Below are 18,402 nucleotides of genomic sequence, written 5' to 3'. Positions count from 1 at the left end.
ACCTACGGGCCGCCCCTGTGGAAGCGAAGGCTGAGCGGGTTTGGGGACAATAGTAACGACGTGATCCAGTTCTGCCCATTTATGCCGACGAAGAGAATCCACTTATGTGCTCGCTGCTTTGTTTGCTTTGTTGGGAGGAGCTTCTTGCCGCCTCTTAAAAGAATATCTACTTTCACGCGCGACCCGCGGGTCGCGGTTCGCGAGTCGCTTCAGCTTCAGCCTTTATCCCTGCAGCCTTGCGGGTAAGGCTACGTGCGCTTGGTACAACCGATACGATTTCAGAGCCCTCAACGACTGATGGAATTTTCTACATAGGGATAGGCTATTAAACCATGGAAGCAGTTATCCGTTTGAATTCTTAATCGTTATCATTGATCCTATCATAATAGTCATTTTCTTCTTTGTTGGATGAGCCATGCGCGAAGAGCTCCTCGGGCCAATCGCCTACGGATGGCAAACACGCAGAGCATTTTAACATACAAGTAGAGTTTAAGTAATATTCGCCTTGATTCAATTATTTGCATGTATGCAGTACACACTATATACAATATTGGATCCTACGATCCTACGTCCAGCCACCACCTCCGACCAGCCATCATTCATCGGCATCACCGAAAGGAGAGCGACATCTAAGATTTTCTCCCAACCAGAATATAAAGCATAGAAAAGAACAATCAATCGCCTGACGATTAGGGGTGAAGCATAGACCAAACCCCAAAACCTCCACTCCAGCCTTTTATAAACGCCAGTACACCATTGCAATAAAAATTCAATGCGGCGGGGGAAAACCGGGGGTCGTAGATCGCTCATGCAGATCATCATGCAGAGAGATCTTGTCTGTATCAACAAAGGAAACCAAAAATAATGTATTGTACAACTGAGTTCGACAGTTTTCTTTTGAAGAGAGAATTCGTAGGTATGTGGGTTATTGAACATCGGTTGTCGAGTCATTCCTCCGACTTCTTGATGGACCAAGTGAATGAGAGCGACTTGACTCTAATCGAGTCAATAAGGCTGCCGAGGTAAAATCATTACTGGCCTCGAACGATGGCCGAACACGATCCATCGAGGCACGTATCCTATCGAAAGACGGCCTAGCTCTTTCGATGGTTGGGTTAGGTATGTCGTTCTGGGGATTGAAGTTGAATTGATCGAGGGATTGTCGATGGCGTGTGAATTCCGTGCCGTCGCTGCCCGTCTGGCTTCGGCCGTTGTGGGTAGCGGCAGTTGGTGCAACTGAAGGAGGGTAAATGGGTCGTTGGTCTTCATCAATGCTCGGATAGTAGGCATGCTTACTCGGTTGGGGGGTATCGGAGGAAGTTGTAGAAGACTCCTTAGATGCCGTATCATCGGAGGCTGCAGGCTTATCAAGGTAATCGAAACGGCCTTGTCGGACCTGTTCCCGAATAATATCGGTGTCGTAGGGAAAGTATACTTTTTGAATAAATTTGATGCAGAACCGGGGAAGAAGTGCGAGAATGACGGAAATGCAAGTCACCGCCCAGAAAGATGGCTGAGCAAAACATTCAGCGGCTGCTTTGTAAAGGAATGCCGAAGCGGTGAATGATGAATAGACGCCGGTCCAGAACCAAACAAGGAGTATACTTATGACAACTAGGAGGACCATAAGCCAATCCCATCTGTATGTATTGAGCAGGATGTAAAGGTTGATCGCTATAACCGTCGCAGGTGCAATGTAGATGCCGAAACGTTCGCGACTATCGACATTTAAACCATTATAGGTAACGGGACTGGCAACACGGAAGACAAGCCATGCTACGAAGAAGCAGATTACTGATTGGTAGAGTCCATCGAGCATATAGAGCCTAGAACACTGTTAGATATTCTGTTTTGCAAGTTAACGATCGGTCACGTACCAGAATTTAGGTTGTGTCCACTCCTTGCGCTCAATACCACGCCGGTAGAGTTGTGGAACAGCGAGGGAGACCTTGTCGCTGACGTCCTGGTCGAGAACACCCATGAAAATTACAGGCAGGGAGGTGAAAGCCACGTTGAACAACACGATGTAGCTATAGTCGTAAAGATAGGTCATGTCGAAATTGCAAAATATCTGGTACCAGAAAATCGTAAACGTCCAGATAACGTTCTTGTAAAAGAAATTTGCAATGGTCTCTCCGATTCTGCGGTACGACCACCTTCCGTGAACGAGCACAAGTCTCTGCAAAAATCGAAACTGCCCAATGGCGTAGTCTGCTGACATGACCGCTTGACGTCCTTCCTCTCCAGCTATGCCAACTCCTATATCCGCCTCTTGGATCATGGCAACATCATTAGCTCCATCTCCGATGGACAAAGTCATCACATCAAGGCCGCTCTTAACCATCTGGACAACGGATGCTTTTTGAGCGGGACTGACACGACAACAGAGAACCGACGTGCATTGCTTGCATAATAGCAAGAATCTTTGCCGCAACTTCGGGTCAAGAACGAGCTTGAGGGAATCGCCATCGATAACGATGGCATGGGTTGGATCAGGGGCTTGGTGGTTTTTCTTGGCAGCTTTGAGCTCTGCGTCCGATCCAGTGATGTTGAACGATGCAAGATGCTTGTCCAGCTCAGCCTCAGCTGTAGCTAATTGCTCATCGTCAATCTTGAACACGATGAGCTCCATATCGTTGTTGAGGAGATTGCAAGAGAAGCCAATATTAATTGCCGTCTCCACCTTGTCACCTGTCAATACCCACAGCTTAATTCCTGCTTGCGCAAGGAGGGCAATGGTATCTGGGACACCCTCTTGCAATCGATCCTCGATAGCGGTACCTCCTAGCAAGCTCAAATTTTGCTCGATCAAGTCGGACAGAGCCTCCAGCTTCTCCTCTCGGTCTGAGATAGCTGCTGCTGCGATTTCGTGCTCTTTGTTCCACTTCTGATATTCCTCTTCGCCAAGCTCCCTCTGAGCAATACAAAGAGTCCGCAGCCCCTCCCTTGCAAACATCTCCAAGTGTTCGGCGGTGGTCTGGCGGAGCTCTTGTTGCTGCCCGGGTATCAGTCGCGAGTAGATAATACTATCAGCGCCTTTGCAGAAAAGAATGATCTTGTTATCTGGCATCCTGATAATGGCGCTCATTCGTTTTCTAGTTGAATTGAATTCAAGAGTATTCAGGACCTTGTAATGCCTATCTTGTCCTTGAACATTTAAATGGATTCCGTCTTCTGAGTTTCCGAGGACAGTGTAGCCAACATCTCTAGCAGTAGCAACCAACGCGGCTTCATCAGGAGACTGGGCTTTGAATTCAATCCGAGGGGGGTCGCCAGGAACGGTTTCCGATATGACGGTATGACATAGTGCGAGAGCCAACATGAATTGTTCGTTAGCCTGCTGCTGCTCTGGGGTCGATTCTCCCGCCATGTCAGCAACAAAGTCAGGGGCAATGAAGGTTATGTCCTCATCATGAAGATATGGGTTGTCATGCAGCGTTCGGAGACCAGCCAGCATCTTTGTACGGGCCCGGGCAATTTCTTCGCGTGCTCTGGCGCCTTCTGTCTCAACATCCATCCCTAGCCGCTTTTGCATGCCTGCTTGCGCTTCGGTATACGCTTCGCCGTAAGGAACCCCGTTGATGGTAGCCTTCTTGAATTCCATCACGTTCTGAGTCAAGGTCCCAGTCTTGTCGGAAAAGATGTACTCGATTTGGCCGAGATCATCCGATATATTCCATGACTTAGGGGTGCACGGATAATCGAGCTTATCGTAGTACATCTGAGTGTCGCTGTAGATGAAGAATGCCTGCAAGGTCTTGATAATTTCAAGTGTGATATAGAGTGCGATAGGAACCATGTTTTGGAAGAGGATGAGAGCGGCGAAGAATGTGATGAAGCCATCCATTGCAGGGTTGTTTCCAATGGAGCCAAATTCGAACCAGGCGATGGTATTGGTTCCCTCCCCCCATATGACACCTTCGATAATGGCTGATACGAGGCACATCCCCACGAGGATCACGAAGTTGTAGATAACGTTCCAATTCAACTCCCTAGATATGCGAGAGCGCTTACTAGGTGTGATTCCGGCATTCATCATGATCTTAGTATCGAAACCTGTAAAGACGACCACACCAAGGACCCAATCCGTATTCCTCAGATTGCAGCCTCGCAAAAGCATGTTATTGATCGTTATGGGTTCGGCCATCTGCTCCCCGGTGGGATATTGCTCCCACCGTGCAACAGCGCTATACTGGTAAAGGTTGGCCTGAGGAGGTTCGCTTTCGATGCTGAATTCGGTCCGCTCGCAGTCCCGCGCATGCTTGACCTTGCGTCCACTGCGAAGCGCGTGGCGTACCTTCAAATTCGTCTCTCCGTCCAAGTTCTTTGTTTCCACGTAACAAGCACCATCTGGGTCGGATGTAGACAAGATCACTACATCAGCGGGAATTTGGTCGTCATTATATATTCGCAAAAAATCGCCGACCTGAACATTTTTCCAGTAATCTTGGTGGAATCGGGGGTTTCCCGTCACTGGCCGGCTGGGATTCATCACATTCCCAAAATCCCTTGAGATAGGCGGGGCCTGACCTTCAAATGAAAGAGAGGTCGAAGGGCGGCCTTGGGGTTGGAGACCATCTTGGTGAGGCAACGGAGACGGAACGGGTGTCATCTGAATGTCCTCACGTGCAGATGCAAAAGACTGCCTCTGTGTATGTGTAGAGAATACAGACGTCCTCCTTGTTTCATTTGACACGCGGGACTGGTCCATAGCCCTTTCGGCATATTTCTTAGCTGGACCATCCTTACTCTTGCTGATCTTCCTCCACGTTGAGGTAATACCGCGTGTCGTAGCCTTTTTAATCCTCCTCCACATCGAGATGTCATCTGCGCTGACATTGACGTTGTTCCAATCGACCAATCGGTGGACCGGGGAGTTGTTAAGCTCATTGTCGAGGACTGTCCGTCTATAATCCTCAATGGCGTCCTTTATAGCAGTTGCGACCACAATGACAATCAACGGCACGGCATTGAGTCCTGGATTTGATGCGCCGAAGATGCTGAAAAACTAGAATCCAGTCAGCGAGACCCCGATGGGATTACCTATCCATGCTTACAGCTAAAATAATAAGGAACAAGAAGTACACGTTCGCGATGTTGTGGAATTGATACCACAAATTCTTGGGAATAAAGCTGAGCGGTGTATACTTGGAGGTCCTAATCTTGTTCCTCCGATAGTGCTTGAGTGGTTGGCCTTGCTCATCAACATCTTGCGGTGCCAAGGGCGTGTTGAACATAACCCTTCTCGGCCCCTGGTTGTCCCTATCGTGGTCTGGATCATCCGCGGGTTTGTCGTCTTCTGGTTCTTCCTGGATGCCACCGAGATCCGTGACGGCCGACTCTCCACCGCCAGAATCCCGCTTCTTCTCATTATGTGCACCCCTGTGGTGGAAACGGTCAATTATTGACGTTCGTTTTCGATTGCCGGTTTTTCCCTTTACTCTCTGTGTCGCCCATCGTAATCGCTTTGTGGGCAACGGAGCCTCCTCGGGTTCCGCGAAGGAAGAGATAGCCATGTCGAGAAGCAGCAGCTGTGGACGCGCGAGGCCCTCGCGGGGAGAGGCAATTCAGCCCCCCTACTTATACCACGCCAGCCTTCCCTTTGGCAGGTCTCCGGTGAAGTGGGAAGAGAAGTATGTACCTCGGCGCTGGCGTCGTCCTGTCCTCAAACCGGTGTCGACGGCGGATTTGGTCTTGAAGCCGTTGTAAGGGGTCAAGGAAGAGTGGTCGAATCTGGGAGATTGGGTCGGCTGGCACTTATGCTCTTGGCCCGGAACGTGCGGATCGCGCCGGTAAATGTGTACAGCGGCCGCTTTGGTTTCGAAGATGCCAGCGAGTGGCCAAACAATGGCCAAATTGGCTCGTTCGTCGTGGTGCTGTCGTCGCCCAAAACCCGTGGGTAGTCGAGGAAGATTAGAGTTGAAGGAGAGAGCTGACGGGGTGTTCGATGGAATAAAGTTGGGGTGAGTTGTCCTTGTCAGTCCTAAGACCTGCTGGGCGAGTCCGAATTGCTGGGGCGTTCTAGCGCAAATTTGGCTTATTCATACCACGGACTTAACGAGGACAAGAATACGAAAGCATTCGGACAGCAATGTGCCCGGTAGCCGGCGATGTGCAAACACTTATTTTAATAATAACTGGGGCGGCGAGCAGAAGTTTCGTGGTGGCCCTGGATCCGGATTGGTACTGAAGCAAAGAGAAGCTTCTCAAGAGCAGTGCAATGGTGTAGGTGCTAACAGGTGGCAACAAGGCAAAAAGCTAGCAAACAGTACCTATCAAATAATAATACGCTGCACGAACTACGAAGCACTTCGTAATACTGTACATGTAACAATCCAGAGGAGCACAGCCGCAGGACCAGGCAGTAATATCAACTTGACAGCAGCACGGTGGATAATAATACTGGACGCCGGCGGAGGAACGGCGAGGAATCACACTTGGTAATCCAGGATTCGTCGTCGTTTCTTATGCAAGCAGCGGCTGAAGGATCGGGTTGCTGACCGATGCACAACACAGGGGCCCGAAGCAGTTAGATCTGGTCGTGAGAGTGAAGTAGTCGGTACGAAGTAAAGAAGTAATATAACTTGCCACGAACCTACAGTACGATAAAGCGAGTAATGAGCCCCTATGAGCCCCTTACGAAGCACCCGGAGCCGATGCATAGTCCAGATCGCCTCTCGAGTGTATTCCGTACAGTAAGGTACGTTGCCTTAAGGCCTCCTTACCTAAGGTACTTTGTACATGTACTTCCTTTCTTTACGTACGGGGTAGAACGGCAAAGGAGACGAGCGTGGCGCAGTGGCGCAACCGGGACCACGGGTAGGGAGGCATACAAAGTACTAACAAAAGCTGCTAACAAGTTGCTAACGAAGTTGCTAGCAGACTCTACTCTAGACTACTGATCCACTCTGTAATAGTACTAACCAACGGCTTTGTCAGATAGATGCCGAGCTGAAGATGGGAGTGCGCCTGAGGTACGGTAATCGTCCAGTCATAATGAATGATATTCCTTTTCGTTTTCCTCACCAAGAGCTGGAGGATCTGACTGTAAGCCACGAGGTTCGACTTAGCCCCATCTTATAATTGCACAGCCTAGGAAGCTTATATTTTGCACCTGCCCAGAGTAGATATAACAAAAAGAAATGTGGCTAGGCTATTTAATAATAGGGGATACATACTTGTACACCAAACGGTATCCGTGTTGCAGTATGATGTTCTGTGATTGATAAGAGAGAAGCCATCTCAAGGCCCCCTTTATTATTATTCGGGTGGAGGCCCCAGCTGTATGATCCCTACACACGAATTCGTTTCCCTCTTGGCACACCTGCATTTAGAACACAGTTGCATCACCAACACCCCTCCGGAAGTAAATGTAATTATCCTAATCGTCCGCACACTGCGCACAGCCCTCCCGTTGGCTGGCCCTTGTTCCTGAGAAATCTCAGAGCCAGCGATCCAAACGGCTGGCTCAAAAACATGAACATTCTCGACGAATCGCACCGGACATAAGTATCTTCGGAGCTCTGCTTAGTGCCGAAGTAAATTATGCCGGCACTCGCAACGGACACTACACGGCGACTACACATGTCACAATCTCCTTGACACCATAGCGCAGTGACTGCGGTACTCTCGCGGGGCCGAACTTGAGTACGAGCACTCCGGACAGTACGCCTTGAAAAGGCCGAGTAATCCCAACCCTCTATCAATAGCGCCCCAAAATAATAGGGGCTTTCGGCCATTGCATCATGAACCCGGTATGTGTTGGTTGAATGTCAAGGTCAAAGGCGCAAAGAACCCGTTATCAGGCATGTTGTCAAACGGCCTTCAAACAAGGAGATGCTCATAGCGGGGGGACACAGGAGCTGTTCCTTCGGATGTTCGTGTTCCCTTATGAAACTGGCAAAAGGCCGAAGACCTCGGAGAGGGTGTGCCAACTGCCTGGTGTGCATCCGAATCCTCATCGAATTTGTGAAAAGCGGATAATAATGCCATGATTGCAATTGCCATGAACATGAAACAAATGGAAAGATTTATTTATCACCCGAGAATAAGGCACAGTACGGTACACATGGCGTCCTGGGCTCGAGACGGGGAAGCGAGAGCGATAGCGATAGCGGAAGCAGTGGCATCACGTGCTCAACGCGTCCAGCGCGACTTTGGTACAAACGCAGAAAACGCGCTCACCAACACCATCATGGGCCGTGCACCTTACCATTGTTGGCCTACTTCAAGGCTTCATGAATTGGTAGAAAGAGGGCTTGCCGTTTGTTCGAATGCAAATTCAAACCCAGCCCAGCCCAGCCTAGTCCATTGCCGACTCTGAAATTAAAACATGTCTAGTAATACGCTTAGAACCATAAGAGATTTCTTCAGACCTGCACAAGCCCCAGCAGGACAGCCATCTACACCAGGCACCGCAGCCTCACCGGCTCCGGCTCCAGCTCCAACGGCTTCAAGCGCGATAGTCGGTCCACCACCACATACCTCCAACTCTAAGAGGGAGGCGGAACTGGCTACGGAAAGGCCTACGTCCAGTCTATCACCTCCCCCAAGCAGTCTCTTTTCAAGTCCATTACCACCACCAAGGAAGACTGAACTACCTAGCGTTCCCGGCGATAGCTCATTGGACAGAGAAAGAGAAATTAAAGGCTCTGATGATGAAGACTCGGATTCAGACTCGTCCTTCCCAGAGCTCTCCGCGATCTTTGGATACGGGAATTCCGCAAAGCCCCCATCTTCAGCGACCACGGCCACTGCCTTCACACCATCCACGCCCACTACGTCAAGAGTCAAGAAGGGGCCTTACAACTTCCATGTATCGCCACTGGCAGTACTTCCAAAATATAGGTTTGATCTAAAGTCATTAATCAGCCATGTGGAAGCCGACGAGGCCACGGAGGCTAGCTCCAAAAGAGTCAAGGCGATGTTAGCAAGTTCAGGAGATGAAGATGATTCTCCCGTCTTTGCAAGTGAAAGCCATGTCAATTCGACAAACCTTGCGCCCGGGGGGTTATTAGAATCCGTCGTCGCCGACCAAGAAGAAGGGGGGATGAAAAAGGTCACACGTGCTCTGATGAGGACTGAGGCGACCCATGTGGAGAAACGATGGTACTTCTTCGATACACAGAGCCAGGCGCCAGTTCATCCGAGATCCTCTTTTCCCACGAAATCATTACCAGCATCATGGAAGAAAGAATTATCCAACCCCAAAACGCGAAATCAAACATTTATCTCTGGCTTCGCCGAAGATATGGTTTTCTTTGGAAAACCGCTCCCTGATGAGATATTGCTATGGATACTTGACGAGGTGTGTTTCGAGCCGCGTGAGGCACTTCGGACTTCCTACTTGAGCACAATAAAGGAGTCGCGAGAGCAAATTGGACGATTAGTCACTCCCGACCTAGTTGAACGGGTATTTCAGAACCTCGGAGCGACCGCAGTAGCAACTACTGTCACAGAAGCGATGAAACCGAGTCTAGGGCTCAAGGACCCTTATCCAAACCATGACTGGGCAAACCTTCGTTCTGTTGTACGATTCTTCGGCCGAACTGCAAGACAATTGCGGCAAAAGTCGAGAGAACATATTTTATGTCTACTTTTACGGATGAGCGCAGATCATATCGTCTGTAAAAGTATCGATATACTTAACGTATTTCAAGATGCAATAAGACGGTTATGTCGGTATATCCCTGACGATGCTTGGGAGACTTCTGTAAGTACCCCAATGGATTCTCGGAGACGCTACTAACCAGATATGCAGTGTCACGCTATCTGCACGTTACTGTTCAACACTGCTAGACAGGCGCCTCTTCGCCTTCAAATCGTTGATTCAATACCATCGATTACACCAAGAACACATGAGCTAAGGAGAAGATTGGCTATGTGTTTCTTTTTCAACGACCTTTCTCACTCCTCTACCCCTCCCCATACCGCCATAGATCTCAATTGGTTCATCGATCGACTTGAAGATCCGGCTTTCGACACAAACTCTCGCACCGACTACCACGAGCTTTCAGCCCTAGTATCACTCTTAGATATAGCTGTAGATGACGGGAGATCCGTAAATGTAGACCTGACTGATAACGAAACCGCCCAACGTTTTGATGATGACGTTGACGCCTTAGTCGAGGCTATCAGAGAGGTCATGCGATGCATTGGGAATCCTGGAGCCGCATATATCTCCAGAATCGAAGCAAAGGAAGGACTAGAACTTGTCAGTCAACGGATTTCGGACACGCTGCGAACTAAGCCTAAACGGAGAGCTATGCATTTCGATAACCCTCGTGGGAAAACCATTGAGGATCTTGAAAAGGAGAAGGCTGGAATGAGTGCATTTCTATCGAAGATGAAAGGCAAGGTTGATGCTAAGAGTCAGAGTTTAAAATAGGTATCCTGTTGTGGTAATGATAATGGCCTAATGGACAAGTTGCGTCCAAAGACTTCAAAAATTCGCAACAACGCTCACGGATCGGATCATTTATCATACACGATCTACATGCTCTAACGTGATATCTAGCAAATTGACACTGCCTACTTTGGAGGCCTCGCCAAACCTACAAAAGACCCAACTTTCAATCAAGCAATCAATTAGTCATAGAATCTCCTATTCTCGTTCTTTCCAAACAAAGTTGTCCGTATCGATGGCAGCGCAGTATCTTCCAGCAACTCCAGTCGCTGCTCGAAAGTATTGTTGATATCAATCTTTCCCCCGCCATCCACAATCGACAAACCACCAGCACTGTCACCACAAATTAGCATGTAACTCCTCAGTAACGCCAGCCAGGCAAGGAGAGACTCACCCTCCCTCTGGCAGCGGATTCGCCTCATCGATATCCGCCTCAATACCCTTCCCCATCTTCTCCTTATACTCGGCGCGCGCCTTCTCAATAGCCTTCTTAATCAAGTCATAATCCTTCTTCCGGCCCCGAACCAGGACCTTTGGCTCGTTCAGCGCATAGAAGGCCTCCAGCATGAGATTCTTAAGCACCACCGTATACTTCCCCTTATCCTTCGTCACGTCCCCCAGTTTCTTCTGTGCATCCTCGAAAATCGCATCAAGTAGCTCCTGTCTCGCGCTCAGGACTTTCAGCCGCGTCTTGTTGGCCAGCGTCGAGTGTGTGATTTGCTGTGACATCTGGGCGGATTTGAATTTCTTCTCGTAGGTGGTATCGATGGCGGAGGTTTCTTGACGGACGAGCTTAGATTTCTCAATGGCGAATTCTTCATCCGCTTTGATTTCGATCTCGCGGCCCTTTTCCATGGCTTCTTGTTTGATGAACGCCGTCATCTTCTTGAGCTCCTGTCCGACCTATAGCATGGCTTGGTTAGCTGGGAACAGTCTTGGGTATGGGGGGATAATTGCCTGGTCGTCGGACAATGCATGGCGTTGTGACATCTTGGGCGGTTGTGTGTTGGGAACTACGGCTGGATGTCGAGTTGCGATGTTGAGTTGAGGCAGCTGGAGCTTGAGCTGCGATAAGAGCGAGCAAGGCTGGCGAGCACGCGGCGAGGTTCATAAACGAGCCGGGTTAAGATCACATGACTAGCTACATTTGTGTACCTACAGTCCACCAGCACGTAACCATGATCGGCATCTTGCTATGATATTAATAAATGACAAGTTACATTCTGGAATCTTCATACCTGGCCTATCTATTAGTGTGACCAAAAACCAAGAAATCATGGGTACTAAGTTCTCATAGGCCGAGGGCAGCTGGCCAACGGACATTCCACCAAGGGGGTCAGTTGGAACCGGGGCATGACGGTGTGTCCAGACCACAGACTAGAAGCTCTTAGCTAGACTCTCATAGATATCAACACCTTTCGCAATTCCACAGTTCAAAATCAATATAATCCTCTCCTACCTGTCCCTCGCAACATCTCCCAAATGAGTCCTGGCGGCGTTGGCATTCCGTGATGGGAAATCTAGGCGATTTATCGCCAGGAGGAAGCGTAGCTGTGAGTAACCATGCCAGACATGCATCTGCACCTCGACCTAATCTGGCCACTCATTAACTCATCTGCCTTCTACAGATTGGAATTCTCGTCGGCCTCCTATCCACGAGCGTCCAGAGCCTAGGTCTGACCCTCCAACGAAAATCACATATCCTAGAAGACGAGAAAGACGACCAAGATGTGCGCCGACCACCACATAGGCGGCGGCGATGGCAGCTGGGCATGGGCATGTTTATCATTTCCAACCTGGTTGGGAGTACCATTCAGATAACGACGCTTCCACTCCCCGTGCTATCGACGTTACAAGCTTCGGGGCTGGTCTTCAACTCGATATGCGCCACGCTGATTCTCGGAGAGCCCTTCACACGCTGGTCTTTGGGAGGGACGATCTTGGTTTCAAGCGGGGCGGTGCTTATAGCGATCTTTGGAGCAATACCAGAACCGGCGCATAATTTGGATCAGCTATTGCAGCTTTTGGGGCGCCGGACATTTATACTGTGGATGGTTTTCCAGACGATGCTGGTTGTCGGGATCATTATTATAGCGGGAAGCCTCGCCAAATTCCCCAGCATAGCTGTAAGCCCTCGCATTCGACTTTGGAGGGGATTGGCATATGGGTGTATAAGCGGGATCCTTTCGGCACATTCGTTGCTTGTGGCTAAGTCGGCCGTGGAGCTGCTTGTCCGGACCATCATCGACAGAGTGAACCAGTTCAACAGGTGGCAATCATGGGCTATTCTCGTGGGACTTGTGACGCTGGCCCTCACACAACTCTACTTCCTTCACCGAGGCCTCAAACTTGTTTCGACGAGCGTCCTCTACCCGCTCGTCTTCTGCATCTACAACATTATAGCCATCCTCGACGGGCTGATCTACTTCGACCAAGCTGATCGCCTTCCAGCCTTATACGCCTGCCTCATAGCACTCGGCACAGCAATCCTACTCTCGGGCGTCCTGGCCCTCTCGTGGCGCCTCTCAGACGAACAAACACAACCAGCCGTTGCCAAAAGCGCGCTTGCACCTGGCCTCGGGTTTGTGGAGGACACCGACATGGATGAATCATCCGACTCCTACAACGCAGACGAAGAATCCTCCATAGGAGCAGAACACCGAGCTCTCTTAAACGGCGAGCCTCTGACTCCCACAGCCAAGCTGGACACAGTGCTAGGCGCCACACGAAACGTCCGCAAACCCGTCCGGCTCACGGAAGCGGACGAGATCTGGAGCGAGCTCCAAGATGATGACTCGAAACCCGGATCTCCTAATACTACAAAACGGAGTCTATCGATGACCACCACACCACAGCAAAGCACAAGTCAAGAACCCCCGGATGAGACGACCTCCCTCCTCCCCTCGCATTCCTCCCACCGCCGCCGAAGGAGACGCTCAACAGGCTTCCCGGGTTTTACCGCGCGCCCTTCGCCGCGTACTCCGAATAAGAGACGCGCATCCCGCCAATCCCAAGGGGCAACCGGCGGGTTCTGGAAGATGCAGTGGTGGAAGAGAGGCGGAGGTGGTGGGAAGGGGCCTCCTGATCCTGAAGATGGCGGGGGAGTGACGTAGATGCGAAACATTAGGATACTATGAAGAGACAGGAATGCTAATTTGGGGCTTTTGGAGTGGCATTATCACCTGCTGTGTTGGAATTGTTGCCCTGCACCTCCAACTGTACATACCATTGCACAACAACCTCATCTCACGGAAATCAACTCATCCACCCAAATGCCCTCCTCCTCTTCCTCCTTATTCTTATAGCATCTCCTCCCAACCCATCATCACCACCAACATCCTCACCCACCATCCCTCAATATAGTCCACAATACCACAGTAGCATTAGAACCCAAAACAGGACATAACGGCGTTTCCAGCATTTCACAACCAAGCCACGGCATATGGAGTTTTTCTATTCAGGGTGTTTTATTTGAATTTTCAGGGATACAGAGGCGGGGGAGCGTTAGCTAGGTTAATCGGGTACTGCATTCCTATCTTGCGGCTTAGGGGGGCGGGCAAGGGGGAAGGGGGTTGATTAGTTTACTTGTCGGTGCTTGGACTATCTAGAGATATAACGATATACGAATCGTTTTGTAAGTTGAAGGGAGTAAGCGGGCGGGCGGGTATGCTTTGACGAGAAATGTTCTAAACATAAAAACATAAATATAAATAAATAAAGTCATGCTTCAACCTGCTGGTTTCCTTTTTTTTTTTTTTTGGCGTTGTTGAATCATAAAGTAAGTGTCTACCGACCTAGACGCGCGTGCTTTGTATGTATGTGCATGATACATCCATCCATGCATCTCCTCCACTCAGCACTGCAGAGATATCTAACTCTAAGTGCGTATTCTCGCTCGCTCTTCCTGTCCCATTCTTTGCCCCCTTTAGCACCCCCTAATTACCCTCATGAAAACCATGAAATGCAAAGACTCTGATAACTGCTCTGTGTCTTTATTTTTATACCACAGCAATTAATATACTTTATATGCTTTGCTGGGCATTTTACATTCACTCAACATAGAAGGGGGGATAAATCGTGTTATAGCTAAAAGTTTTCCTAAGATGTAGGATATTTAAAATTAAGCTAGTTCCATCTGCGATGCTTTTCTTAGGAGTGAGCATGTGTGAGTTAACTCTAGGGGATGGATAGAGGAGTTTGACGGGGATATAATAATAAGTGCCAGACAGGAAAGAACACACGGAACGATATTACAAACCTGTTAAAACAAATGCTCCACACCAGCCCCTATTCCCATTCCTACTTCAAGTCTACAACTGGCAGAATTTCACAGCATGCAATTATCAACCCACAGTAGATAACTTGGCAAAAAAAAAAACCCTATTATCGATCTTTATTTGATAATGCTTCGCATTTATTTCAAACCGCTACCACCCGATATTCAGACCCGTGGGGCTGTCTGTACTGTACAAGATTCCGCATGAGCAAAGGCAAGAAAGCAAAAAGATGGAATGCGTGTGTGTATGAGAGAGGGAGAGAGAGATGATGATGATGATTTCCGCGCTAACATGATATGATGATTGATTGAGCTTCCTACCACTACGACCAACCCCGAGTCCCGAGAAGGTGATGGATGATGCAAATCAAACCCCGCAAGGTGAGAGAAAGAGAGATTTTCCATGATGACTATTTCTCGTGGTTCACATCGCCAAGCTCAACTCCTTCCTCCGTCAGCAAAAAGTTCATTTCATCCGTCCCATTCATCCTCGGCAAATCCCGTCGTTCCCAAAAATTCCAGAGATTGGTCAAATCCTTGGAAAAACATTATGTGATTATTTCACCCATGTAGCCTCAACCACCAATTTTTTTTGTCAGAGTAGAAAAATTCGAGACAAGACGTTTCTGTGCAAGCAAAGCTAATTGCGAGGGGCGAAGAAAATAACAGAAAACCCATATGAAGACACCCAAACACCATCAAAACCAGTATACACGGGGGGGGGGGTCGAGACCTGGAAGACACGAACGGGGGATGGCGCTCTAGTATTATGTGTCGGGTATCAGTGTTTCAAGCCAGGCCCGGCCCCTCCTTCGCGTACTGGGATCTCCACCCGACACAGGAAGCGATTATGCTTGGTGCGAATGTTGTTGTGGAATGCCGGCTTGCGGTGCCATCGGGTAACCACCTCCTCGTTGTTGCTGCGCAACGTAATTTTGGTATGCGAGCGCCTGTTGCTGCTCGAGTGTCTGTGGCATATAGCTGGGGTGCATCTGCGGATTTTGTTGTGGCATTCCGGCGCGAGGTTGTTGGGGAGGGAGGTGTTGCGGCGAGGGTTCTTCGGGGGAGTCGACGGTATTTTGATCATCGACGCCGTTCTCTCCGTTGCCCGCAGGTTCAGGAGCATTCAAACAGGCCTACGGCGCGTTAGACACACGTATAATGATATAATGATGGCGCGCGCGGGCGCGCGCCGATTGAGACATACTTGAATCAGGTTCTTGCCCTCGGCCTTGGTGACCAGAGGTTGGAGCTTGGGGGTCGTGAAGGTATAGACCAGGCCCGTCTCTGACACGACGAGGAGGAGGACTTGCGTGCCGGTGAGAACGGATAACTCGTAGGCCTACCGCGCGCTGTTAGCAACGACCATTTGTCCACATCGATCGCAGGGTCGCGCCAAAGGACGCGCCGACGCGTCGCGAGAGGCAATTGAGACTGACCTTCTTCATAATACCGGCTTTCCGCTTTGAGAAAGTGATGTGGCGACGCGACTTGTCGGTGATGAACTTGATCTCGATCTTTCTGCGCTCGCGACCGGGCTTGTCATCGTCATCATCATCATCGTCGGCAGGCCGCTGGCGCTTGATGCCGCGGGCATCTGGGATAGAATTGGCATTGCCGGCGGCGTGCTCCTCGAGGGTGGAGGGCGACGCATTGTCGTGCTGGTCGGTGATGTCGGCCATGTTCATCAGAAGTCTGTCAGGTATGACGAGAACGACTCTTTTGAGAAGGGTGCCGACGGGGCCTTACTGCTTATGGGGATGGGGGGGGTGGTGTGTGGAATATGGGNGTGTGGAATATGGGGGGTGGGCGGGGAGTGGAGAGGCAGCAGCAGCAAACAGCAGCAGCAGCTATCCAGCTTCGGCTTTGGCGGTCGCAGAGACTCGTGGGCAGTGGGCGGTCGCGGTCGATTAAACCTGGTTCGGGGCGACTGGCTGGGCTGGGCGGGCTGGACAGGATTAAGGTTGGCGTGGGCGAGGGGGAGGGCGAGGGTGTGGGTGCGGGTGTGGGTGTGGGTGTGGGAGACGGGGAGTGGAAGGGGGAGAAGCGAGCAGATGAATTCGGGGAACGGCGCCTGAAGAGCGGAGGGCGGAAGAGGACGGTGGTAGAGTTACTTCGTCCTGGTGCTCGAGTACTACTTCGTCCTGGCGGCACTACTCCACTACCCAGTAGGCACTAGGTTAGCAGATATGTGCTCGGTGCTAGGCTCTAGGCAGTCGGTGCGATAGGCTTGTCGGTGGCAGCAGCCGAGTGTTTCGCGGCGGTGGAGCGCAAGTCAGAAACCAGGCCCCGGGTCGAGAGGGCGACACTTCCGACAGGTGCAGCGTGCGGCGTGCGGGCGTGCAAGTAGCGATAAGGGGAAAGATCAGCTACAACAGCGAGGCCGTTAGTGAAGTGCAAGTGAGTGAATAATGTGAGTGAGCAGTAGATTGAGTGAATGGAATTAAATGACGGATCAGGCAATTTGAATTGGGGATGTAGTGTGTGGACAAAGTAGGGGGGACGGGGCGCCAGCCAGCGAGCGAATGAGGGATTGCAGGGAACAAGAGTAAGCAGCAGGAGGAGCAGGAGCAGGAGCAGGAAGCAGGAGGCAGGTGGGTGAGGGGTTTGGAGTCGGAGTAGCGGGGGAAGAGAGAGAAAGGAGAGAGAGGGGGGTTCTGGGGCACTGATTGGGGCACCCAGTGGTAAAGTGGTGGCGGGTTGCATGCTGGAGAGTGCGTGCTCAGTGCTGGAGGGTGCCCAGAGTGCAGGCCCCGAACGCCTGCAAAGCCGTGGGCTTAGGGTCCTGGAGGCCCTGGAAGCCCCCGAAGTAGGGGGAGGGACTGGTGAATTCCTCCCCCTAATAGCCTCTCTCCCAGCACCACCGCTCCAGCAGCACCAGCAGCACCACCACCACCTATCGGCACGCGCCCAGGCTACAGTTGGTATGTACTGAATTGTACTGTCTTGTACATGTGCCACCATCACCACCACCCACCACCACCACCACCCCGGCACCACCAGCAGCACACCCTCGTCGCTCTGAGACTTCAGATGAAAAGATAGATGAGCGCATGCCCCCGATAGTGCCCAGTCGTAAAAATAGAAAGAAAGAGGCAGCAATTTCGTGATCAGCGAGCCTTATCAGATCAGACCGAGATCAGATCGAGATCCCGACAACGCCTTCGCCCCTGGCATTGCCGTGAACGAGAGAGGGCAACTTTGCTCCATCGCTCCCGTCGCGCATCAAACCATCGCATTTTGATGCCGCGTGGGTGCGGCACTGGTCGCTTCCCCGGGGCCCTCGTAGCTCGCCCCTCCTGAGCTAACTGACCGTGCCGCGGCCGCTGCACCATGAACGCGTGAGTTTTGGGGTTTCGGGTTGAGGATTGATCGACTGCACACTGCAGGAGAGTTGGTTTGATTGCGCCGGTGTGGCAGGTTGTAGCGGTCGGCAGCAGGGCATGGATGGTGGATGGGACGGGGTGGTTCATGGATGCAATAATGGCGGCCATCTGGCCTCGACCCTCCGCCCATCCATGCATTTGGATTCGGTCCCCGTCCGTTCCCCAGAGACAAAGCGACAAAGCGACAAAGCGACAAAGAGACAAAGGGGGGCTTTTTGAGGGCCAAGCCGGACCGTTTCGTTATGGCCACATGTTATGTGCATGTACATAGTACTGTAGTAGTATGTATGTGCTGCTGCAACTGCAACTGCATATATAATATACTACTGTACTGT

General features: G+C 50.7%; 5 protein-coding genes across 5 annotated transcripts; 2 read left to right on the top strand and 3 right to left on the bottom strand.

Moving 5' to 3' along the window:
• Window positions 1-925: 925 nt before the first annotated feature.
• BP5553_04566 (Phospholipid-transporting ATPase) lies at window positions 926-5,516 on the bottom strand (the record flags this gene model as incomplete). Its single annotated transcript, XM_032013189.1, has 3 exons — window positions 926-1,826; window positions 1,878-5,008; window positions 5,058-5,516. The coding sequence occupies 3 exons, from the start codon at window positions 5,514-5,516 to the stop codon at window positions 926-928; spliced, it is 4,491 nt and encodes a 1,496-aa protein (XP_031869789.1).
• Window positions 5,517-8,332: 2,816 nt separating this feature from the next.
• On the top strand, window positions 8,333-10,387 carry BP5553_04565 (uncharacterized protein; the record flags this gene model as incomplete). The annotated part of the gene is made up of 2 exons (XM_032013188.1): window positions 8,333-9,712; window positions 9,761-10,387. The coding sequence occupies 2 exons, from the start codon at window positions 8,333-8,335 to the stop codon at window positions 10,385-10,387; spliced, it is 2,007 nt and encodes a 668-aa protein (XP_031869788.1).
• Window positions 10,388-10,587: 200 nt separating this feature from the next.
• BP5553_04564 (Vacuolar ATP synthase subunit E) lies at window positions 10,588-11,260 on the bottom strand (the record flags this gene model as incomplete). Its single annotated transcript, XM_032013187.1, has 2 exons — window positions 10,588-10,738; window positions 10,800-11,260. 2 exons carry the CDS (start codon window positions 11,258-11,260, stop codon window positions 10,588-10,590), a joined length of 612 nt encoding a protein of 203 aa, XP_031869787.1.
• Window positions 11,261-11,916: 656 nt separating this feature from the next.
• Window positions 11,917-13,518, top strand: BP5553_04563 (Multidrug resistance efflux transporter EmrE; the record flags this gene model as incomplete). Its single annotated transcript, XM_032013186.1, has 2 exons — window positions 11,917-11,958; window positions 12,034-13,518. 2 exons carry the CDS (start codon window positions 11,917-11,919, stop codon window positions 13,516-13,518), a joined length of 1,527 nt encoding a protein of 508 aa, XP_031869786.1.
• Window positions 13,519-15,529: 2,011 nt separating this feature from the next.
• Window positions 15,530-16,363, bottom strand: BP5553_04562 (Uncharacterized protein; the record flags this gene model as incomplete). The annotated part of the gene is made up of 3 exons (XM_032013185.1): window positions 15,530-15,817; window positions 15,889-16,023; window positions 16,121-16,363. The coding sequence occupies 3 exons, from the start codon at window positions 16,361-16,363 to the stop codon at window positions 15,530-15,532; spliced, it is 666 nt and encodes a 221-aa protein (XP_031869785.1).
• Between the last annotated feature and the right edge of the window lie 2,039 nt (window positions 16,364-18,402).

This window comes from Venustampulla echinocandica (assembly GCF_003357145.1).
Source record: "Venustampulla echinocandica strain BP 5553 chromosome Unknown scaffold_2, whole genome shotgun sequence".
Lineage (NCBI taxonomy): Eukaryota > Fungi > Ascomycota > Leotiomycetes > Helotiales > Pleuroascaceae > Venustampulla > Venustampulla echinocandica.
This window is presented reverse-complemented; position numbering and strand designations above follow the sequence as displayed.